Source organism: Spermophilus citellus, assembly GCF_964194105.1.
Source record: "Spermophilus citellus genome assembly, chromosome: 3".
Classification (NCBI taxonomy): domain Eukaryota; kingdom Metazoa; phylum Chordata; class Mammalia; order Rodentia; family Sciuridae; genus Spermophilus; species Spermophilus citellus.
The window spans coordinates 151,026,649-151,053,284 of record NC_138184.1 but is presented as its reverse complement, the minus strand read 5'-3'; the positions used below and the strand labels follow the sequence as shown (position 1 = coordinate 151,053,284).

At 34.9% G+C, this 26,636-nt stretch overlaps 1 protein-coding gene across 2 annotated transcripts in view; it reads left to right on the top strand.

Annotated features, from left to right (window-relative positions):
• Nucleotides 1-26,636, top strand: part of ITGB8 (integrin subunit beta 8) — an 86,851-nt gene that overhangs the window by 19,214 nt on the left and 41,001 nt on the right. For both annotated transcript variants that reach the window (XM_081283764.1, XM_081283763.1), the window contains exons 2-3: nt 14,836-14,921; nt 20,343-20,517. In XM_081283764.1, the coding sequence (XP_081139890.1) occupies nt 14,836-14,921; nt 20,343-20,517 (261 nt within the window). The remainder of the gene's footprint in view (nt 1-14,835; nt 14,922-20,342; nt 20,518-26,636) is intronic.

Below are 26,636 nucleotides of genomic sequence, written 5' to 3'. Positions count from 1 at the left end.
TCAAGGTAGATAGTGGTGAGGGAGAGGGGAGGCTCTGGGGCTCGCTGTCAATTCCTGTGCAAGAAAGGAAAGAAGTCTTAGGAAGCCTTTTTGGCCTCCAGCATGAAAGACTCACTCTGTCTCTTCCCAATGAGGAGATGGGCTTTCTACAGATGCCTTTAGCTACTCTTAACTCCAGGTGATGAAACTGATCCCCTGTAAAGAGGCACAGGACCTGTGGTTATACCTGAAGGTCATACAGACCAACAAAGCTTCCACAGTGAACTGGTCTAGGGAATACTTTCCAAATTACCTATTATTATTACCTCTTTGAGGATTTCGATTCTTGATATATATACTTGCATATGTATAATATGTAAATTACAGAAGCATGCTCAATATACAAATAAATAACACATACAAATAACTTTGCAGAAGTGTCAAAATACAAATCATGTAAGGATTTGATAGTGAAGAGATCAACTCTACCAGAAGAGAGGAAGGAGGATTTGGTGGCAGAAATATTGTGTAAGTGGCATAAGTATCTATTAGCAGAACTGTAACAGGGAAATGCACAAGGTGCCTCTGCTGGCAGGGAGGAAACTTGACTATGGCACAGGGCATCAAGAGAACCATGGAAGAAGAGACTGTAGACTTCAAAATAGTAGATTTTTTAAAAGAACATTTTGCTGTGGTCTGAATGTTCGTGTTCCTCCAAAATTCATATATTAAAATCGAATTCTCCATATGGTAGTATTAAAGAGAAGGGACTTTGGAGCTGCCTAGGACATGATGGCAGAGTCTTTATGAATGGGATTACTGTCCTTATAAAGGAGGCCTGAAGAAGTGTGTTTGTACCTTTTGTCTTTCTGCCATGTGAGGAAACAGCAAGAAGCCATCATCTATTAGGAAGGGGCCCTCATGAGACACCAAATCTGTTGGCACCTAGATCTTGGACTTTCCAGTCTCCAGAACAGTGAGCAATAAATTCTGTTCCTAATAAATCACTCAGTCTAAGATATTTTGCCCACAGAACAATTTCATATACTTTTCTATTTCTCCAGTGGTGGACAATCACCCAAGGGTTTTTTTTTTTTTTTTTTCTGTATCAGTAGTATAATAATGTGATCACACTGAATCAGCGAGTAGAACTGGCAACCACGCATATAATGATTTTTAGTGGTAATGCTGATTGTGAGAGATTCTAAGAAGGTTGTTGCAATAAAGCAAATGACAAATGAGGATCTATACTAGAATGCAATCAGTGGAAATAGAAATGGGAGACCTGAATGCTGAAGACACAGAAGTAGAGGTAGAGTCCTAGCAACTCACAGGTTTTGGGTACCCTGAGGGGGAGAAATCTGTTTGACCACAAAGATTGAGATGAGTGTAAATGGGAAAATAATGTTAGTTAACAGAAATAGGTCATTCAAATTAGGAAGAGGAACATGACTTTTATTTGAAACCTGTGGATTTTGAAGATGCATCAGGAATCTAAGGGGGATGTCCAAAAGATTGCTGAAAATTCTGGACAGACTTGGGTGCTAGTTTGGAACTAAAGATACTAATTTGGTAGTCATGTGTGAGGAGCTGAGTCTTAAAGTTTTGTTAGCTCATGAAACCTGGAGGTGTGAAGGTGAGGAAGAGGATGTAAAAATAGCCAAAGAGATGAATAGGGGAGTAGTGTGAGAGTGGCTGAAGTAATAGAGTGCCCACTCACTGTTAAAAGGCAGAGGACATTTAAACATTGCTAAAACCTAGTTGCTAAATATAATTAGGAAATTATTGTTTGCCTTTGAGTGAGCAATTCATTCAAAGGCAAAGAGGAAATGATCTTGGCAAGGAAGAGAAATCTCCTTTTCCAAACAGAGAACAAAGATAATTTTGAGTTGAAAAGAATGAAGATCACTTAGGTATTCTCTGTAATATAAAGTAAATCTAAGGTCATATCTAAGTCGGAAGATATGCTAAAATTTCTTGAATGATTCAGAAGAAAGAATTAGAATAGTGAATGTGAAAAAAAAAAACATGTTGAGTAAAAGTAGGGTTTAGGAGCCAAATGAGATGAGAAAGAAATTTTAAAAGGGTCTCTTTCGTCCTTATCTGGCTAATGGCTATGTTCCCCAAGGCACCTCAAGGCGACTTCAAACAGATTTGAGCTGTTGCTTGTTATCCCATTTGTGTCTGACCTACTTCTGTGTACTTTCAACTTTATATTTTAGAGTTCTTGGCGCAGTAGCATGCTTTCTGTTTCATTCTCTGATTCTTCTTGAATTTGTCACTATTTAGCTTCTCTTTGGTTACTTGAGCCTAAATTCTCCTACGCGGTTTTATGATCCAGTGGTCCTCTTAATGGCCTGTGAGAATTCCTGTGGAAGCCACTGGCCTCGGGGATTCTTAGTAGCTCTGTCCATGGTGGAAGCAGTGAGGTGTGGGAGTGAATTGGGTGAGGCTGAAAATCCTGGAGCAAAGTGATAAATCCATTGTAAAAGTTAGAACACATTAAATGTGTCTGGTGATGATAGCAAAATAGGGTCTATTAAATCAAAACTGTGAATTTAGAAAGAAAAAAAAGTGGATAAGTTTTCAGATGAGGGTTGGGGCAGCATCCCAACAGTAGTAGTCAGAGCAAGGAGAGCATTAAAACTGTTTGAAAATTTCTCTAAGTAATGATGGACTCCAGGCAAAGATGAGTTATGATGAAGGGGAAGCCATAGCTGGATTATTTTAGGATTATGGGGACTATGAAACAAGAATTTTAAAGGACAATATGGATAATATGGCATTAATATAAAATTTCCTATGTATACTAGCTCTACCATGTGTATGTTTTCAAATTCCAGCAAAATTAAATAGGACAAATATTAATTGGAATAGTTGAAGATAATTTAATTATTATAATAGATTCAGTATCTATCCTATAAGGTACAATTAGGTTAAAATCTTTTGATTATAATTCAGAATTTTCTTTTGCCTGAATACCTAAATAAAATAAAACGTAGAATAGATATAAATATTTAGAATCATTCTTGAAATTGTGGATAGAAGAAATTTTACTTTAGAGAATATGATATAAACTATATTATTGTTTGTGTAGTTCAAATCACATTAGTATTATAGTGATAGTAATAGCATTAATTACTATGGTGATCTTACATTGGTATTACTACATTTCTATTAATAATAGCAGTAATTACTATGATGATCTTACACTGGTATCACTACATGTTCTGTTAATTTCTCATGCTGCTGAGAGTTTACAAAAAATTCAAGTAGAATATAAGAAATAAATTTTTGAATTTGAAAATATTTTTATCATCTCAATTGAGCTTAATCCATATGAAAAAAACATTTAAATAATTTACCTCTTAATCTTCACAGAAGAAAATTTGTAAATCAATCAAATACTGTATAGGGATGAATAACTTTAATTAACCATTAAGCAATCTGTAAGCCAAAAGACTTATATAATGTGTCATTGGTTTACTTTTTAAAAGCTATATAATGTAATTTAATGTTTTCTCTGTAGCCTCAGAAAAAGCATGTTTCTTCACTATGCACAGATTGTACATATAGGATTCCATCTAAGTTTATTTATGATGTTATTTTAAATAGCTTGTACTGATATAATTTAACCAATAAACTTCATCAGTTTAAATATTGATGTATAGGGTTTGACAGACACATAGGCCTGTGAAACTCTTGCTGCAGTCAATATGTAGAACCCCCCAAAATTTGCTCATATCACTTTGCTGACAATGTTGAACATGAAACCGTGAATCATCATTTTGCATTGTGGGCAACTGTTAAATCTGAAGTATAAGGATTTTGGTGACCTTTTAAAATAAATCTTTTCTATTTGTACAAGTATCCTTAAAATAATCCATAAACTAACAGAATTGTATGTGCTGTAAAGTCGGAGTTCCCCACCAATCATTTTAACTCATACTCTACTTTTTCAGTGTTTTCATGGCACAGTGGATGAATGCAGCACAGAATGAGGGGTGGGGATCAGTTTCCCCACTTCATCAGCTGGCAGGCACAGTCTCAGCAGAGTTAAATTGTCAAACCAAGGTCAGGAGACTACAGGGTTAGGACGAGAACAAGTTGCCTTCTTCCCTGTTCCAGATTTGGCTTCCAGGGCAGAACTGGAAATTCATAAATGGAAACAGCAACTGTGAACACCATTTCATGTGCTTCTGCCTAATTTGCATGCAGCTCAGAGACATCCCCTGGCAGGAGATGGGGAAACACAGTTGTAAAAGGAGCTGCTCTCCCATGCTGAACAAGCACCAGCCAATCTGATTCATGCGCTCAGGGAGACGTTCAGGCTGGGACTTTTATGCTAAAAACTCAGAGTTTCCCTGTGCATAGTAAAAAAATGAATTTTTGAAAAGGGCACTGAAGTATTTGGGGAGGTCTTTGGCACTGTGGGGGTAACATAATCCTGCTGAGGAGAACCTAACATCCCTGTTTTTAGAGTGGGAAAATGAGATTGCCTTGGTATGGATCATTGGAAAAATAACAACATTCAAGAATTATCTTGAGGTACACAGGAATTATCATTATTATTATTATTGAGTGATCACTTAAGGACTAATAATAGTAATACCAAAGGGTTTCCAGTCTTAATTTGGAATAGCTGTCTTTATGTTATTCCCTTTTTGGACAGTGTTCAGAAGGAAAGGCTCTACAGTTAAACGCATTCCCTGTACTTGTTAGCTGTGTGACTTTGGGATGCAGTTTAGCCTCTCTGAAGTTTAGTTTCCCTTCGGCAAAATGGGCATTAGTGCTTTCCTCATTGGATTTTTATAAATTTACAAAATGCTTGATATATGACCCATTTTTTAATATTCTCTGATTTTCTCCTATTGTATATATGGATTTCATTTTTCAAGGTGGCAGTGTCCAATTTTTTTAACTTGTTTGAATTTTGCAATATAACACAAAGAAAACCAAATCATAAGTGAACTAAAATTCACTTTGAGTTTTATATGTTTATTTTACTTGAAACAAAATTCCTTACAGTTTAGGGTGGCTCTAATCAAATGCACACCTGCAATGGGACGTCAGATTTTAAAGATACTTCCTAGTAAATGCATTCCTACTATCCAAGAGCTGTTATTTTTAATCTTTTTTTAACCAAGGCACTTAAATTCGACATGAAAAACAGTTGTTGTTGTTGTTTTTGTTGTTCTGTTTGTTTTGTTTTTAAAGTGGAAGAAAGGAAATTCATACCTGCCAAGAGTTGGAGAGGAAAGGAGAATAGGAAGAGCCCCTGGAACTCTTTCAATCTAGTATGTTAAATTGAAAACATTATTTAGAGGAACAGAGTGGGAAACGGTGAATACTTTGGCTTTTATAGAAAGGGAGTGTGCCTCATAAACAGGACAGTTGGAATGTATGGAAAAGTTCCAGTTAAAACAAGAAACAAAGCACATGACTAATATTGCTTTTCCAAGTTAGACAAATACAGCTTTAACCAGAATTTACCTCGAGGGCCTCTGGAACCCTCCTTGAGTCTTGAGATGCTGAGGCTTTTTGAAGTTCCAGGTCTGAATTAGGAAGGACATGTGGAGAGCCCAGAACCCCCATCTTTCCACTTAAGTTTCTCTCACTTTACTTTCTCACAGATTCCCACCAGGTGTCAGAGGACAAACTGCTGTGCTTAGATAAACAGCCAACTGCAAAACTGAATGGGATGCTCTTCAGGAGCTACTCTTCTATGCTGAGTGACCATTTGGCCCACCAAAGAAATGTCATGGCCTAGGAAAAAATAAGAACTGCCAAGTCATTTTCAAATGCAAATGACAAACTTTCTTTATTTTCCTTCATCTGCTTCGCACATCAAATAATATATGTCAAGATGTACATAGGATGTGATCTAAACATAATCAACTTTCAATCAGATTTCTGCATTTTACTTATTCTTCAAAACCAGCTCCAGGCCAACATGTTTATATTGACAGTCCTTCATGGCTAACACTTGGGGTTATTTTTCTCTTTTCATGTTCTTTCTAATCTTTGAATAAAGTGTCTTGGTTATTTTTGCTTTTCATTCCACAACACCAAAACTACTAAGAATTTAGGGTGACCTTAATCTTCCACTTACCTCAGAAACAACAATTTACATTTGTTGTTCCTGTAGAACTTTTTTTCCTTTCAAGAAAAAAAAAAGATATTTAGGGTAGAGCATAAAACGATAAAATGTACAGTCACCCACTATGTGCAACAATTGGAGCATTTTCAGAGCAAAATTGATTACAATGTGTATAAGTGGATTACAACACAAAATTCTGTTATGGTCCCATCTGACCAAGCTTCTTATGATAATGGATTTCAATACCAATGAGTGTCATTAGTGGCTATACAGTGGTTCTTCTTGTAAATTCCATCATGAATTAGAGTTATGATTGATGCCGTCCCAGCCCTTTAAGCTCTGACTCACATTGGGATTGCCCCAAAGAAGGCAGGGCAGACTAGTGGAATGTGTAGCATTGCTCCATCCTTCCCTAATCTGCCCAGGATCAAAAGGGACTTTTTTTTTTCTTTTTTGCTCTCCAACGATTTTATGCCAGCATAAACATTATTATAATCACATGAATTATTTGCTGTGTAACAGGAAAGGTTGAAATTTGTCTCTGGAACATACAGGTTGCATATAATCAAAGCCTGAAAAACTCAAATTTAGAGAAGCAAAGATATTACTGGTATTTCCTAATACTGGCATTATGAGGAAGTTCTGCTCAGTAACAAATTATTTAAACATAGAGGGAAAAGGGACATTTGCTGAACCAAAATTTGGTTTAGATCTAAGCAACAACAAAATGTAAAGGAATGTAGTAGTTATTTCAATTTGATATCATTTTATTAAATATCCAAAGTTCTTTAGAAAGAAATTTGATTGTCTTAAAATAAATCAGCAGAACTGAACAATATCAGAATACCAAATATAAACAAACAAACAAACAAACAAAAAAGTGTCACTATAGGTAAATTTGTTTTCAAGATTTGGAAGAATCAAGATAAATTCATCCAGATGTATATCATTAAGTAAACATAGTAATGTCGCCTTTTGAAATAAATTGCTTTTGGAAATGAAGGTTATTTAAAAACACGAGTAGTCAAAAATTAGAAAAATCTCAGTAATTAAATTGCTAAATTAACCTCAACATAGAATTCCATTTATTCATTACATTTTTTTCTGAGTGTGATCCAGGTGTGAGACTCATGTACTGGGAATATAAAGAAAATGAGTTTAAGCCTTTGTGAGGCCAGAAACTGAGAGCCTAGTAATCTCAGTTTTCCAAGGGAAAACAGACTAACGAAACATGAAAAATTACATCTCTTCAATATGAGGGGTCTGCTTCACATAGAGTAAAGTTAGGCTTAACAAGTTTTTAAAAAACTATTAAGCTGAATTCTGTTTGTCACTCTCTTCTTATCTTTCCAAACTCAGATGAAAATTCATGGGTTAGACATTGTTTTAATCTGTTAAATTTAAGAGAGCTCTTAGAATAGCCTTACCTTAGATCAGGTAGAGGGAAGTGAAGGGAGAGAAGGCGAGGGGATGTTGAGATAGGAAAGATAATAGAATGAAACAGATATTATTAATCTATGTATATATGTGACTGTGTGACCAATATGATCCTGCAACATGTACACTCAGAAAAATGAGAAATTATTTCCCATGCATTCTACTGTCATGTATAACTAATTAAAACAAAACAAATAAAAACATTTAAAAAAGGACAATATCAAGAAAGTGAGAGGGTTCATGGGAGCAGGAAAGATGGTGGAATGAGATGGACATCATTACTGTGGGTACATGTATGACTGCACATATGGTGTGATGCTACATCATGTACAACCAGAGAAATGAAAAGTTGTGCTGCAATTGCATATGATGAATCAAAATGCAGTCTTCTGTCATATATAGCTAATTAAAATAAATTAATCAATTTAATATTTTTTTTAAAGAGAGAGCCCTTAAAAGCAGTACATTAAATAGGATTGGGGTAAAATGTCTTCTTCCCATCAGACAGTTCTGAGCGACAGACTTAGTGTACCGGGAGAGGCCGGTACACTGCATCTTTAGCAGTGGCTTCCCTAAGACAACTTCCCTCTAAATATGGTGCTGCAGGTCAAAACACCACATCTATGTTCCAGGCAGAAAGAAAGAAGACAGGCAAAGGGCAACACTCTTTTTTTGAGGAGCTTTCACAGAAGCCTCATTAAGCAGCTTCCGGCTTCATCCCAATCAGTAGAACTAGTCATACAACCAGCATTGTTGCAAGAGAAGCTGGGGATTGTGGCATTTCAGTTCTTCTTAGTGCCATCTTCAATAAATATAGGACACTGTCAGTGAAAAAAAAAATAGCACAGGCAGGCAAATAGCAATTTTCTACCTCAATACTTTGGTTGTTTATCACTTTATGGGGTAGAGCATTGTAGTAGATGTTGTTGGAGCCCACTGGGACTTATTTTATAGGGCAGGCACACCCATCCCCAGCTGCTCTAAGTTATGGCTGTTGATGGCTAACAGCTGCCGCCTTCTCAGAAGAATTGCCCTCCACCAAAAGAAGCCACATTGCTTAGAAGTGTCTGGGAGGTCAACCCTGCTCTACCCTTCACCAGGCTGCCTAGTAACACTCAGCTCAGGGTTTAAAGCCAGGCCTCCTTGCCTCAGGACAGGAAAACACTGTGGCATCTTTTATCCTTAGAGCCCTGGGTAGGATCAGTCTGGTAGCAGACTTCAGTTGTACTTTGCTTAGTGCCTTGTCCTCTCCTGACCACTTACCTCACTTCCTTTCTCAATAAATCACTTTTCAAGGATCTCTATCTAGGTTTTCCTCTGATAATTATTTTTTCTTACAGTTTTATCATTCCTTCACATTTCTCTTAAACTGCAACATCATTATGCCATCTCCTTTCCTTTAAATGAACCTTCGAACTGCCAAACCTAATCACCAGAACCCCAAATTGTGCTTTCACTCAACATACATACTGTTATATGTTTTTTTCAAATCAAAGAAGAGTGGAAATTATTTCAAAAAAAAAAATAATTTTCCCCAGTAAGATACTCATTTTCATTATTATGGGCTGAATGGCCACTTTCTACAAATTTGAAACTAATCAAACAGTAGTAATTTGTTGGATGATACTATAGAGGGTAGTGGTTTCTAAACCCATTACTTAGGACCATAACTACAAATATCAAGATGAATTTTCCAACCACTTCTCTATGGGCACAGTTGAAATACACATTTATTGCACAGAAATCATTTTAGTAGCTAAAGTTTCACCACAGACATTATGCAATTTTTAAACTCTTCTTCTTTGCCAGTAAAATTTCGTCTCATATATTCTAAATACTAAATAAAATGGCAAAAGAAAATGCTATGAAATAACATGGTTTGTGTTATGTATTTATAAAACACAAGAACACCCAGAGAAAAAGGAAAACTAGAAGTTGTGTAGATTTTTTGTTCCCTTGTTTGGAGATACAGTTTCTTTTGTAAGAAACTTTAGGAAACTTCAATCCAAAACTTGGAGAGTTTTTTGCTAATGGAAAATAATTAGAATTTGAATGTATTTCTTTGTCTTAATTTTTATATCAAATAATAGCATGCATTAAATTTCTGCATAAAAGAGAACTTCAATGATCAGGTACTATATTTTTGAAGGTACTGGTAACATTTAGAGGACCATGATTTTATTTATATATAATATATACACACATATGTATAACATAATCAATATATAAACATATTCTGTAACATCATAATTATATAGATATGTATATAATGTATAAAACAAAAAATTCAGAGTTATAGTTTGAACCTTACACTTGAATGTGGCCAGTTTGTCTAGTTTCAACTGTTATCAAAGTAGAATATGTATTCTTTGTAAATATTTGCTTTTTTAAAATGAAGTAGCTTTATGCAATTATCGAGATTAATTTAATTTGTTTAGTAAGATCAACTAAGAAAGGGATACTGCCTGGGGAAAAAAAAACATTTCTCACAAATAATTCTGTCTAGGCATGATAGGAGACTCTAATTGGTTCTAAATATCATGGACTACAATCTTTATCAGCCTTTATATGTCCCTTCTTCCAGATAACTGTAGATATTCTTTATGTTATACTGAAAGATTGTTATAAAGATTAACAACAACACAAAACAAGGAATGTTTCTTTGTAATTTTCGATTATCTCATCATTGATTTATGGAAAGATCCCAATGCAAACATTGAAGTTTCCATTGTCTTTTTTTGTTTTGTTTTGTTTTGTTTTGGAGATTTTTGTTTTTGTGTATTTGTTTCTCTTTCTCACTTCTGTAGATTAAATATTTGCAAAGTAATATGAAAAAATTGCATCATCCAAAACAAAAAATAATTAAGCATAGATCATAAATATGTAGTTTCTGATATTTGGGTACTCTATCCTTTTGATGATGGGTATTTATAATATTTTTGACTGGCAGTTAGGTCATTTCACATGTGTCACACACATTTAATTCTGGGAAATAATTTAAAAATTGCTTGATTTCAATCAATGTTTACCTTCCAAATAGAAATAAAATTAAAGCATTCTAAGAGCATTTCAGGGTCATGACAAAAAGTGTATTTGTAATAAATCAGCCTGATTTGTCTATATTTAAATTTCTTGATTTTAAGAGTCATTTTAAATAATTAAACAAAACACAATAACTTTTTATTTAATAGCAATTTTTATATACTAGCTATGTATTTCAAACTTGGTCTTTTTGATCCAAGGGATTTTCACATTAAGGACAGCAAATTATATTTACTACAAATGTAAAGACATATAACATCATCCTTTTTTCTGAGCCTAGAACCTAATACATGCACACATAGTCACACAAATAGGTAATACATACATAAGTGTATGTATATGTACATGTGATTTATTACAATGAGATTATAACAGCTTCTTTACTGAATGCCCTCTGTGCCCTGAGCACTACGCTTCTCATGTTTTGTCTCACTTCATCTTCATATCAGCAGCTTGATGTGGATGTACTTAGCCCTGTGTTGCAGTGTAGGAAATGATGGCTTAGAGACTTGAAGTAGCTAACCTAAGGGCACATGGCTGATAAGCAGCAGTGCGATGGAGGTTTGGAGGTTCCTTCCCAGTTAGTCTGTTAGCAATGCTGCCTCATCAGTCTGTTACCTGCAGTAGTCACATAATGAGAAAAAACAAGCCTCCTGTCCATGCTCCCACACTCGTAGACCAAGCAATAGAATTATTTAGAATGTATGCACTTGTTGTCAATAGACTGTCAAATCCTTTACCACTGTGCCAAGGCAGCACATTTTTTAATAACATGGAGTTCCCGAGGCACTGAGGGCTAAAACAAATGAACACAAAATGAAGAATTCTATGATAGTTAGTTTTAAACAATGTCATTCTGCTTCCAGTCCTTATGAGTTTTCATAAGGATCCATAAAAAGTTCCTTCATAAAAATTCAATGCTAGAATATGGAGAATAGGGTGCTTAGTGTGCCATTCCGGGACTAATATCTGAGCACGTAGCCACCCCAATCACAGAGTGGGAAGCAGAACCAGTCAGGCACATGCTCTGATGAGGTGTCAGGGCAGTGCCCAGGGCTTCTAGAAACCACCACAGGAAAGCAGCCTTCCTGCTGTGTTCTTGCGTCAGAGATGAGAGGGCAAATGAGCTGGGCAAACCCAAAGGCTGATGACAAATTGCCAGTGTCTGTAAACAGCAATTGTGCCTTGAAGTTGATGCGTGTGCTTAGATTCTATTCTCACAGAAAGGTGTGTGAGTGTTCACATGTGTGTGAGTGGGAGAGAGAGAGAGAGAGAGACAGAGAGAGAGAGAAGGAGGGAGGGAGAGAGAGATTCCTAGTATATGCTAACTGGTAGCATTTATAATACTTTGCCCATTCAGTGACAAGAATTGCTATAATTGATGTGATATTTGCATGTTAGGTATTTTACTAACTTGCACATTTTAAAATTAAAAAGAAAACCTTTAAAATTCTGCCTGTCAAATTGTATTTAGCTTGTCTTCTGTGAAGTATAACCATGACACTCTCCAGAAATAATGTTTGACACAGTTCCCATGGAGTTCAATTTATGGCTTCCCTCCAGTTCTGCAGAACCATATGATCTGCCTCCTCCAGGTCCATTTATGGGATTTTTTCCCCCCTGTAGTTACGTAGAGTCTGAGAAATGTCAGCCCCGGAACCTGGGAAGTATTGACAGGACCAAAGTGTCTATCCCTCTCAGTCAACATCCTTAGTTGTCTGAAGTTTAAAACAGAAGTTGGCACTGGAACTTTTTAAAGAAAAGAGAGATTTTTTTCCTTGTAAATTTGTTATGTATCATGTGTGCTACAGGAGTAGGAGCCCAATCTGAGTTTGAATTTGGATTAACTTGGGACAAAATCCTACAACCATTAGAATTAAGACTACAGTCTTGGGGCTGGGGATGTGGCTCAAGCGGTAGCGCGCTTGCCTGGCATGCGTGCGGCCCGGGTTCGATCCTCAGCACCACATACCAACAAAGGTGTTGTGTCCGCCGAGAACTAAAAAATAAATATTTTAAAAAAAATTCTCTCTCTCTCTCTCTCCTCTCTCACTCTCTCTTTAAAAAAAAAGACTAGAGTCTTAGAGTTAGCGGCTTCCTTTCCATGAGAATGCTGTTTTCACTACTGACAAGAAAGCTCTACCTGTTGAGTAAGAAACTTGGTCAAGGGTGAACTGAAATAGCTCTTACTCCATGATCTACTTATTTCAAGGCCAACAGCTTGTAAAAATCAAGTTACATCTAAGTCTCAATCCTTTCATGTTGCTCTAGCATAATACTATACACTGGGTAATTTATAAACCACAGAAATTTATTTTTATTTTAGTGTGTGTGTGTGTGTGTGTGTGTGGTATTGAGGACGGATCCCAGGGCCTCATGCATGGTAGGCAAGTGCTTTACCACTGAGCTACATTGCCAAACTTCACAGGAATTAATTTCTTATAGAGGCTGGGAAGTCCAAGATAAAGACTCTCATTCAGAGTCTGATGAAGGCTTTCTGCCTCACACAGGAAAAAAAAAAAGCAGTGGGTGGAAAAGGCTGAACAGGTGTGAGGCCTCTTGTCTCAGGGGCCTAGTCCTATTTACCAAGGAGGAGCCTCAGGTCTAATCACCTCCTCCAGGTCCCACCTCTTAACTACTGAACTGGAGACTGAGTTTTAACTTACAAATTTTGGGTACACACTGAGATCATAAGACTCTGCCAGTGTGCTTGATTTCTAGACCTATATCAATTTTCTTTCAGAGAACAAAACTGGAAAGGTTTTTCACTCTTCTGAATATGTTTAGGGGTAAGCAGATTTCACATTTTGTAGTTAAACCAGATGGAAGATTTTTAGTCTAAGGAGCCTTCACACTTAGGTGGCCATGATTGTAGTGAATTAACTAAAACATTAGTAAATTTTAGTTCTTGGAATTCTAGACCACATCTGGAAAGACCAGTGAAGGACTTTCAGATAATGTGTTTAAAATGATGTTATAAAGCCAAGTACAAATGGTATAAGGAGACTCGGAGAGTAAATAACAAATTAGCAGGGGTTCTAGAGAAGGATGTTTCATTTAACCCAAACCAGGCCTGGGACATACAGGGTAGGGTACTGTTGCCCAGTTATCACCTCTGCTGACACTGCCAGCACCCATGCTGAGCCACATCCAAGGCAGGACTGTTTTACCCTGGATTCCAGAATATTGGGGAAGTTGAGAAAGAGAAAGTAAAAAGAAACCAATTGGAATTGTCCCTATCCCTTTTAAAACTACATGTCAATGTGTGGTTATGTACACAGAACCACACATCTGGGTGCATGTGAGTTTTCTTTAATTCCTATTAGAGTTGTTAAAGAGAAACACAGTTTAGAAGAAACAAAATGAGATGGCAAAGTGGTACCAGATGTCACTGCCTCCAGAAGCCATTCTTAAGGGTGTCCTACTCCCCAGCCCTGCCCACATGTGGAAAAGTGAATCGTACATGATCTTCAAGTGATCCAATCTGAAAAATTGAATTAACTAAAACAACTCATTCATTCAATTAGACCACTTTACTTTTGACCACCTTACTTTTTAAAATTTTTTTGACCACTTATAAACTACTGAGTCATGCCATTGTGTCTGGCCCTGATATTTCTCACACCAAAATAATCAATACTGACACAATCGGAATTTCCATTTTAACTATGTTAAATGTCCATCAAGATTATTTCTCTGACGCTTCATTCACTATGACTCAACATGCTTTTCACGTGGAGAATGATGTCTGCATATGCTAATTTTTATAAGAATAACTCTAGAATCTCTCCACCCAAAACTACTTGGTTCAGAGAATAGGAAATACAATGAGACTTGAACATGCTAAATAATTTGGAGGATCCCCTCTTACTGCAGTGACTTCAAGCCAAACTACAAAATCTAAAATCAATTTCCATCATCTCCTTTCTCCCATATAAAACTAAGTAATACCTATCTGGGTATCTGATAGTTACAATTAAGTTGACTGTTCCTAAAGAAAATATACATTATTTGATGTTATGTATTTAAAACAAAAGGTCATCTTATTTAAGTTTTCAAAACCATTCTGGTTAGGGTTGGGGCTGTGGCTCAGTGGTAGAGTACTTGCCTAGCCTATGTGAGGCACTGTGTTTGATTCTCAGCACCAAATATAAATAAATAAAATGAAGGTCCATTGACAATTTTAAAAATATTTTTTAAAAAGCATTCTGGTTAGAATTGCTTACACTTCCTAATATGAGATCAACCATAACAGCTCATTTTATCCTTCATTACAGAAGACAATAGATGCACATCTTCAGACGCAGTGTCCTGCGCCAGGTGCCTTGAGCTGGGTCCAGAATGTGGATGGTGTGTTCAAGAGGTGTGCCATTTTTCTTCTTTTTCTTCCTTGTTTTTCTTTTCATCACAGTTGACTTTCTCTCTAGGATGATTTCATTGCCTGACTATTTTGTGCCTTGAAGGTGTATCAGGAAAAAAAAAGATAATGCTGACAGGAATTTTTTATTTGGTTTTATGCTTGGAAATGGCATATTTGGCTGAATATAAAATCAAATATAACTTTTTATTGGGAAAATTGTGGTAATTTTGAAATGAAGTGAAAACCATTTCATGTTTTCCATCTGTTCTATAGAAAGAAATGGCAAACACTGATAATAACTTTTGATAGTTCCGTAGGATTCCGTGTGAAATTCTTGCTGCAGCTTGAGGCACAAGGTCGTATACTCAAGTTGGAGTGTTAGCTTATGCTTCCAAATTAAAGAAAAGCAAGCTAATTTATTGGTCCATTTTATTTTTTTTTTATTTGAACTACTTGAAGATAAATTATTTACTTCATTTCCTGACATTGTACATCAATTTATTGGTTACATATGGAAAATATGATGCTTTTAACATGTGACTTGTTCATGAAATATTATATACTATGTTCTATGGAATAGAGAATAATCCAGAAAATGTTATTTTTCAAAATTAGTATCTTTGCATTCTATAAGAGAAAAAAATCCTAATGACAAAATTCTTAGTGTAATAATTATAATGTATTTCTTCTTTCTTGGCTCTAAAGTTGTTTTGAAAGTTCTTTTTTCCTTTGTCAATTATATTCAATCAAAACTATCTATATATAATAAGTTGCACTAAAGAAATTGTCTTTTACATTGGGGTTTCTTTTGTTGTGAGATTGTCTAGGCAATTTTATATTTACTTATGAAGCTCCTGGGAATTGGAACAGATAGGGTTTTAAGGGCCTTTTGCTTGATATGGAGATAAAACTGTGGCTTTGATCTCCTCTGACTTAACTCAGCAACTACAAGTACCATCATCTTTCCACCTTCTCTTGTTACTGCTTGTTCTGAGGCAGCCCCCAGCAGGAAAAATTAATCAAGGATAGTAGGCATAACTATTCTCGATGAAACAAGTCAGGGGAGAGGCAGGGGTGGGGTACACAAGACAGAGCCACATCTGTAAATCAACAGATTTCTGCCTGACAGCCTGAAGCTCCCCACCTGCACTCTGGGCTCCACCAGCAAAAAGATGAGATCCTTTCCTGAGTTCAGAAGGGCTTTACACAACCCATGGAGTCAAGCAATGTGACAGACAAGAAAATTTGAGTCTTAGGGTACAATCTCATGACTTCTTATGAGCCAAAGACCAGCAGACTTCATTCCATTCTCTGAGTCTGTCTTCATCTGTAAAACCTTGAACTTGGAGTTTACTTATTCTCTCTGTTAAGAATGTTTCTGACCTAAGCAACATCATGCTATTTTAGATTCTTACTTCCTCACTAAGAAAGATCCTTAGAGCCCTGAAACTTGCCCACCTGACCTGCAGTGCTTTGGGGAGGGTATTTGGAGAAACTTTCAAAGATGGTTCTGAAGCCCAGTTGTCAGCCAACTGGAACAGCAGATTCCAGAGGAAGCCCCATTCCATCTCACAGTTCTGACTGACACAGAGCATCAGAAAAGCCACAACTCCGTGAAAACAATCAGTCCTGACACAGAAGGAAGGATCTGGGGTATTTAGAAGGATCAGTAATCAGGTGGAGGGAGGGCTAAGGGAGAGAAAGGTGGCTACCCACCCAGTGAGGGATGGTGGGGGGCAGGTCCTTTGTCCACAGTGGGCAAACCCTCAGATAGACTACTCAGGGAAACATGTTAAGAAATTAACTTGACTGTTCATGTCACTAAATTTTCTTCTGTACAACGTGGTATAGTCTGATTTATATATTGAAAAACAGGCCCTAAAGAGAGACTGAATTGGATTCAAATCCCAGTTCCACCAGTTTCTAACTCTGTGAACTTGGATATGTTCATCGCTTTGAACCTCAGTTTTCCCTACCTCCGAAATGGGATTACTATCTGCACCTGCCTCACAGTCTTTGAAGACATAATAAAGCAACATGTGGCATATAGGGACTGCTTAAGAAATAGGAGTCATAATTAAGAGTAGGAGTCATAATTCTATAGAGCTCTGGTGAGGCTTAGAAAATGTAGATGATGGCCTGTGTTGATAACTACCTCAGAGCAAGCACCCAGTCTTAGGGCTCTGGCCAGTGTTGGCAATATTTTTGAGAGGAGCTGTCCACTCCCTTCAGGCTTACCTGACATCATCGGGAGACAGAAAGCATTGTTGAATTTTGGAAGATCACCCATCATTTAGGCACAGATGCAACTGGTGTCTCTGATTTTTCAGCCAGTAAGCTGAAGGGAAAGGGAAGGATGAGGTTTTGTTTTTCCCCTATTCATGATGAGAACATAAACAATAATAAAATAAGCCTGGCTTATATCATTTTCAAGGCTGGTAGAAATTAAAAATAACAAAATAATTAGACAGTGGATACTCCCTTAGATTGTTTTCTTATGTAGCATTTTTATCCGCCATTCCATGTCTTTTACTTTCTCTTTTCTTCCATGATACATGGAAGTAATCAGAAAACAATTGGGATACAAAGGACCTCATCAGTATTAGGTTTAATACCTTATGTGTCTTGTTAATTAATGTCTAGGAAAGACATGTTAAGTTTTGAAGAATTATCCTCCTCCCCTGGCTGCCACTCTGATATAGAGTGTCACAGCACAGCCAGAAGCTTAGAGGAGCATAGTTATTCTAAACTATGATGTGAAGGACATTCACTGTCAAAAGGAAGATGATAGAATTTTTCCATTTCTGTTCAGGTTGCCATGCTTGACAGTCAAAAAGACTCAGACATTAGTAGGGGGAAAACTTGAGCTATTTATATCACCAGAATACTATATGAAAACAGATAAAAGTAACAACTGATAAAAAAAACTTGACAGGGTAACTTCAACCTGACCTTTTCATTCTCAGAGACATTTTAGATGTAGAAACTTAGACTATGAATTTGCTTTTGTTCTTCTTGTAGGAAAAAAACAAAGCATAAAGATTAGAATAAGTTAAAATGACACAAAATATCAAAAATTAAAAGGGTGTGGTTTCAAATTGCTTTTCTTTTGTACAAAGTGAAAAGTAGGCCACAATGGGCAGGAGCAACATTCCATTCTTGAGTATGATGCCACAGTCTTTTCTTCCCTTTTCAAACCTAATTGGCCAATTGGCAATGTTTTTCTGACTTAGTTTTTACAATGGGATAAAAACAGCTGTGCTGATTCAGATATTGCAAAATAATAGAGAACATTTTGCCGATTTCAGCAAAACTATTTGACATTTAAAGGTCACATGGCATAAACTGATGTATAGTTACAGTAAATGACACCCCTCCTTTCTTCTCCATTCTGTATGCACAAATAACAGTCTCTGACCGGCTGAAAAGAAGAAAATAAAGCTATTTGTACTTTATCTCCTTTCCATGCCTTGAAGTCCTAGGTTTTTACATCTGTAAAATGCATGTGGTCTTTGTAACATGTCATCTGACACATGATCAAGCACACATGTACCAAGCTTTGTGTACTATAAGTATCCCCTACTTGGGAGAAATGAGGTCCCCCACTTAGCCTGTGGGGAAGAATGTGACACATACTATAGCAGTTATTTGCTACCTCCCTCCAGGGAACTCCATGTTGTTTATAAATTCTATCACATATGCATAGAATGTTTTAAGAGTACATAGAATAAATTCAGATAAAAGAAACTAAGGCTTTGGCTATTTTCAATTTCTGGAATATGATTAATCAACAAAGCAAACTGAATGTTTCTGTTTCCATAATGAACTTATCAAATGTCACCTGGAGATTTTGATTGGAAAGAAAGACATGTTCCCTTTTGCCTTTTAGTTAATGCATGTATTACAGGATGAGGCAGGCTCTAATTCAGGACGAGCACTATAAAGGACTACATAATTCATTTAGACTCTGTGGGTCACACACCATCCCTATCACACAGTTTTCTTTTGTTGTTATGTTACAGGCTTTTAAAATGTATAAATAATTTTTTGGCACTTAAACCATAGAAAAATAAGCTGAAGTCTGGATCATCTCACTGACCCTAGTTTGCCATACCCTGCTCTATTTGAGAAAAGAATGAAGATTTTGTATGAATGTGCCATGGCTGTCCCTGGTTATAATTAGTGACCTCATATTCAACACTCAACTTGATAATCCCCTTCTTCCATGCCCTGTGATATTCTGTGTTCCCCCTAAATTTAATTCCCATAACAGTTATATTTACTTTCTTAATGTGTGAATTCACCCATAGTCTGTTGATTTTGACGATAAGAGCTCTATCTGCCATTCTCTATCCATTTCATTACCCCAGCACCTACCAAATTATTGTCCTTCAGCACATATTCAATCAACATTCTTTAATTTAGTTATGAATATATTAAAAATCCAATTCTTTATATCATCTTAATTAAAGGAGAAATGATTGAATGATGAATCTATATAGCCATTGCTAGGAATATTGCTGAGCAAATACCCAGCTCATTTGTAATCAAATACCCCAAATAACTCAGGCCAATGTTATGCATAATAAAATATATTTTCATATTTTCAATACACTTTCCATTCTTAGGAAAAAATCCCAAATGTTTACATGAAAAATAAATATATAAATTTTTTTCCCTAAGGATAAATTAATAAGGTTATTGCATTAATTCCAAGTTTATTGCATGTCTCTTAGATAACTCTCAACTACTCAAGGCTAAGTAGTGAAAATTTTAGATTCAGTTGCAAAGTCAGGAGAATTTGATCTGCAATATTATATCTCTCCACGTCATCATGAACATCTCCATTAGTTTACTGAATTGCTTTTAGGCTGTTGTGTGTATAAGAGGCTAGACAACTTTATGGTCTAAGAAATTAGATTTCCAATTTATTCTTTTATGAATTTTTGGCATTTAATTAGGCATGTATTTCTAAGGACTTGCTTTCATATTCCAAACATAACAGTATATAATAAACACACCAGTTGAGTCCTTTGAGAACTGAGACTCACATTTGGAACCAATGAGTGGTCTATTTTGGCTGAATTTTCTTCTGGATCTGTCTTTCCAAAGTAAAATATTTAGAAAGAATCAAGACAGTATAACTTTACAGTGATCAGTTAACAACATTTAAAGTGCTTGAGTTCAATCTCCTCTTTAATAATTCATTTTATTCTTTTAAAATGAGATTTAGAAATTAAAGTTTTATTTATGACAAATATGCCACTGTTCTTATTGGAAACATGCAACTAATTTAAACAGTTGCATAATTTGTTCTGCCCTGAAAATGGCTTATTTTAAATATTTGCTATGTATATACTTTCTTTGGTTATAACTGAGATGATATAAACTGAAAACATCAGTGATTTTCTTTTTTTTAAACAGGATTTTATTTCAGGTGGATCAAGAATCGAACGTTGTGATATTGTTTCCAATTTAATAAGCAAAGGCTGTTCGGTTGATTCGATAGAATACCCATCTGTGCGTGTAATCATACCAAGTGAAAATGAAATTAACACTCAAGTGACACCAGGAGAAGTGTCAATTCAGCTGCGTCCAGGTTTGGTGATTTTTTTCAAATAAACCTATAATGATTGAAATTGCAATTCATAATAATTTGCTTGCATTTAACATTATGTGGCAGGCAGTATTATTGTAGAGACCACAGTGAGCTCAGAATCAAGAAATTAGAATTCTGGGTTTTATTATGCTTCTAGCTAGCTCTGTGACTTTAGACACCATGCAAACCTGACCCACACATATAATAACTATGTGTTCTGATCCTATAATTCAATCACATTGTGGTGTAATTGTGTTCCTTCTCCCCTGCAAGAAGGAAATATATTTGTACTCATTCTTCCATTCTTAGCTGAGAGCTGGTATATAGTAAAAAAAAATCTATAAATGTTTACTGGATTGATTGATTGATTAATTAGCAGATGTTAAACTAAGTACTTAAAACCTTTGGGATGAATTTTTCAACACAAAACATGAAGTCATGATTATCATTATTACCTTGACCAGCTTTGTAATAACCTTGACATTAATGTATACCTTTGCTCCTATACTTCTGCAGGACTTCCCCTTCCATCACAGAGTTTACCACAGTTTGCATGTGTTGTAGGCTTCTGGAAAGTATTCATTTCCTCCAGATAATTCCACTATACAAACTACATACAGCAGATACGTCAAGGTACACGAGTATGCATCATTCAATTAGATAAATTGGTTTAGCTCAGTATGAAATTACTTTCAAGCCTTCATTATTTTGGTGTGCGTGGTCATATCTTGTCATTAATTTTTTTGAATAATCATTCTTGAAACACTCCATATCCCATTCCAAAAGCTCAATATTTCTTCCTGACTCTTTGGTTACCAGAAAAACAAAGTCCACTTCTCTCTTGGCCCTAGGCATGTTCCCAGCTTTCAATTAAAACTGTGCTCTTCATCAGATAAAGCAATGACATAGCCCAGGATGGACATACATGAGCAACAGTTGGAAAGGTAGAAGGGTGTACACAAAAAGGAAAGTAATTAGGTTAGAGAGATTGCAGCTCTTGCCACCTTTAATTGAAAAAAAAAAGTGTGGTTGAGTTCTTAGAAAGAGAGAGGGAGAGAAACAAAAATGATGTGCTCTTTTTAACTCAATATATTCATTAAAATCTTCCCTTAGATATTCACATGGAGCTCTATTGACATACATCCTTTTAATGCTATGGTTGCTCGATGGTCTTTAGTGATTTTTTTTTTCTTCCTGTTATTCTAAGGTTCATCCGCCCAGTTTTCTAATCTATATAAACTGACCTAGGTTTTCCCCTAAACTCCTTCCAAAATCCCCAATTTCTTAAACATTTCCATATCCCCAGTAATACTCTCATCTGGTGGCTTTTCTACTGTTCATAAAAGACTTCAGGGTCTTAATCCAGGGAGTTGCCTTTTTCAGACTGTATGTATCAACAACAAACAGTAACATCCACTTCATTCAGTTATATTTTGACTTTCTGATGTGTGTCTGGGCATGTTCCCCAGAGCATACTTGAATTTGAGGACAAGTTGTTGATATTTATCTCTATTACAAATCTTTCTCCCAGTATTCTAGCCTCTAGCCTTTCCACTCTTCGTTTTCTTTCAATAGGTGCTCATTTTAAGGGAATTTTAAAATACAACTGGTAATATTTGCAGATAAAGTACATAGGAACTATATAATACAGCTCAACAATTAAACATAATCAATAAACTTGACACTTTATTTGGCTGTCATAACAATACCATATACTGAGTGGCACAAACAATAGAAATTTATTGTCTCAGAGTTCTAGATTGGCTACAAATGTAGCAGATTTGGTTCCTGGAGAGGGCTTACAGTGGGCCACCTTTTTGATGTGTCACATGGCACATGTCAGAAAGAGGGAGAGAGAATATCTAGTTTCTCTTCTTAGAAGGTCGCTGTCATGACCTCACCTAACTAAACCTAATTATCTTCCAAAGGCCCGTCTCCAAATATCATCACATTGGGGATTAGAGCTTTACCATATATATTTGGTGCAAATACAATTCAGTCTGTAACACTTGATATATAGAATATTATTTTATAAAGTCCATGGAATATTTTTAGACATTAATCATATTTTAAACAAGAAAACTCAGTTCCAAAAAACAAAAACTATTTTTATAGGCCAACATCTTTGAGCACACTGCAATAAAATTTGAAATCAATACAAAAAGATAAATAAATATTAAATAACATAAAAATTAAGAAAAACTTCTTCTAAATAATCCCAACTACAGAATAAATCAAAACTCTAGTTATAGACTAATAATAACAGTAACAAAAACATTAAAATATATGGATGTGACTAAAATTGTTGTCAGGAAAATTCAAAACATTAAATACTCTAATTTTTAAAAAGAATAAGTAAAGATGAACTTGTATTCAAACAAAGATAGAAAAACAGCAAGAAACAAAATAGCCATAAAAAAAGAGTAAGGAAGTCATAAATTTTAAAAAAGTAATGAAATGTAAAAGAAAAAGAAAAATACAAAATGGATGTATAATCCAACAGCTAAAGCCCAATAATAAAATAAGTAAATTATTGGCAAATCTAATTAAGACAACAAAAAATGAATAATCTATTTATGTAAACTATAGTCACAGAAACAAATATTTAAAAAGAGAACAATAAAATATTAAGCATAAAATATATGGTAAAAATTTTTAAATTTTTAAAAAATGTTAACATTTTTCAATAAATACATAATTATTTACTTATATTTATTATAGCATATTTTATATAATATATATGCCTGTATATATTTATATATATATATATATATATATATATATATATATATATATATATATATTAGGCCTGAATGTTTTTATGGTAATAAATGTTTCATGTACATTCAAATTTTCAAGAAATATATCATCCTATTTCGTATAAACAGGTAAATTTAGGTATATCCTGGAGGCTTCTCAATTGTTATAAGATTAGTATTATCCCACTATCAAGGTTATAATGGAATTTTAGCAAATAAATTAGACTACATATGCTAAAAATAATATCATCAAACAAATAAGCTTAAGGTAATAAACCAAAGATAATTGATTCTTGGAATTGATGTATTTTTGCAATCTCAGTCTGGTAAAAATAGATAAAATGTATTGTTATCTCTTTAGTTACTGAAAAATCATTTAATAAAATTTAGTGCCCATTCCTGGCACTTAAATTAAAGAATACTTACTTAATGTATATTAAGGAATATATATTTATATTATATATATTTATATTTATTCTAGAAGTTGTACATAGACATAATTAGATATGAAAACCAAATAGGAATTTTAAGCATTTTGTGAAAATCAAGCAAACTTATCATTATGTATCTACCTGAAAAATCCAAACAAATCAACTAAAACTATTAACTTTTTTTTTATTGTGGCATGTTGTTTTTTACAATATTCAAACTCAATTTGCTATGCAGTATCAATTATGATAAAAGATGAACTCATAGGAAAAACCTTTAAATATGAATTATCTAGGAACAAACTTTAAAAAAAAATATGGCAGAATCCATTGTACTATGTAAAGCAAGTTATGAATAAATAGAAAAGAATTTTATATACTTAAATAGGAAGATAATATCATAACCAAGGCAGTTCTTCAAAAACATATTCCATAAATATAACAAAATTCAATGCCAGGCATGGTAGTGCATGCCTATAATCTCAATGGCTGGGAGGCTAAGGCAGGAGGATCAAGGGTTCACAGCCAGCCTCAGCAAAAGTGAGGCACTAAGCAACTCAATGAGACCCTGTCTCTAAATAAAATACAAAATAGGGGTGGGATGTGACTCAGTGGTGAGTGTCCCTGAGTTCAATCCCTGGTACGAAAAAAAATTCAAGGAAATCCATAAATATCAGACAATTTCAATCAAATTCAAATGTATTTTAAACAAATATTTATTGAAACATTATTAGTGTGTTTTGATACATAACAGCATATTTCTTCTGAATACATTTATAGAAATACATTTGGTGGGTGTATCAATCAGTTTTCCATCACTCTCAAGAAGTACCTGAGATAATTGACTTAACCCAGTAGACCCCAAATTTTCAGTTTTGTGACTACTTTAATGAAATTGACACACATGCATTAAAATATGTTGGAAATAAAACCAAGAGTTTATATATTATATCTACTAATATTAATATAATTATAATGGTTACATTATAACTATATTCTCATTATTATTTAATTATATTTTATATACTATATTTACATTTTTATACATGTTTCACCTCTGAGACTAAGGACAATATGAGTTAAAGTGAGGAAAAATTTATTTTGGTTCATGGTGTCGGAAATATCAGTTCATGGTCACTCTGTGGCTTTTGGTCAAAGCAGAACATTATGACAGAAGAACATGTTGCACAAAACCTGGTCACATCAAATGGCCACAGAGTAAAGAGAAAAAGAAGAAAGAGCAGGGAATCCCAGTCTCCTTCAAGAGCATACTCCCTGACCTAACTTCCTCCATCTAGGCCAAGGCTTCCCCACCTCCCAATAGCACCACAGGCTGCCTTTAGCATGTGGGCTTTTAGGGGACATTTAAGATCCAAACCATAACACTAAGTCAAATGTATGTAAATTTATTTAGGTTTTTAATGTATATTATCATATGATTCACAAGAATATTTGAACTCTAGTTTGGACGTTCATGAGTGAGCATTTCCTCTTCAATTTTTTTAATGTCTTCAGTTTATTAGATATTACTTGTCTCGTTATCTGTTTTTTGTTGTTGTTGTTGTTGTTGCCTTTCTCCTAGTACTAAAAATTCCAAATACCTTTCCTAAGCTTATTCTCTCTCTCTCTCTCTCTCTCTCTCTCTCTCTCTCTCTCTCTCTGTGTGTGTGTGTGTGTGTGTGTGTGTGTGTGTGTTTGATGTGATCTACCTCTCTATAGAATTTTTATTATTATTATTTTTCTAATTAAATACTAATTTTTAGCAAGCTATCATATATGAAGTTTATTTATTATTTGCCTCTAATGAATGTAACCAAATCCTTAAAATGGCTTGCTCTTTGGAAAATATGAGATTTTAAAATTAAATTGCATTTTTCTACTTGTGTGTTACATTAAATTTATACACTGTAATGAATTTGGCTTTTTCCCTTTTGAAGATATAAAGGTGTCTGAGTTTTTCTCAGACTATAGATTACCAGTTGAAAAGTTGGGAAATGGCTTCAGTGCTGTACAGAAATAATGATAATAAGAATGAGATAGGAGAAAGCTGGATGGACTTGAGGGAGGATGGAGAGTGGAATCCACAGGTTTGGTGATTGTTAAGCTGTGAAGGACTCCAGGGATCAGGCTCAAGCAAATAGGTGAGGTAGGATATGTAGCCCCATATGGAGGGCCTGGTGTTGAGTTCAGTTGGGACCATGTGAGGCTGAAGCTCAGGGAGGAGAAATGGGTTAGAGATAGAAAAGTGTCAGAGACATCCATGGGAGATGGCAAGTGGAGGAAATATGGATGAGATCAGGGGAGTAAGGGAACAAAAGGGGAGATAGGCATCCATTCCATTCTAATCACTATGAAGCTTGATTTTATTCCATGAACCACTACTATTTGAATTTCTGTGTACAAATTAGCCTAATTGTCTAATATGTATAAATCATTTATCCAACAAAGCTCTGAGCTCCTTAAAGCAGAACTATACATTAAAATCTTCATATATAACAGGTATTTATTAAGTTGAAATATGTTTGTATAAATAATGAGTCTTATCATCAGAGACATACCAGATTTGGGGTGTAGCATAGATAGTTGTAGTTTACTACCTACAGATAGAAATGTAACTGTACAATGTAAAAGTCTTTTCCACCATGAGACATATAAGAGTTGAAGACTTGATATAACACACACCTAAATGTAAAATGTTTATCACAGTATTAACTTTGATTTGTTTATAGATTATCACTTTCTTCTTATCTAATAAAAATTCAAAACCTGAAGCACAGTTATTATTATAAAATTTTTATGGATATTTTTATTATAACACACTGACTAGAGTCCTTAAAGAATCTATAGTTTATAGGACTATATTTAAAATTGAGTATTTTAAATGAGGTTGAAAAAATGACATTTTCTTTTACTTTTCATTCCTTCAACTTTA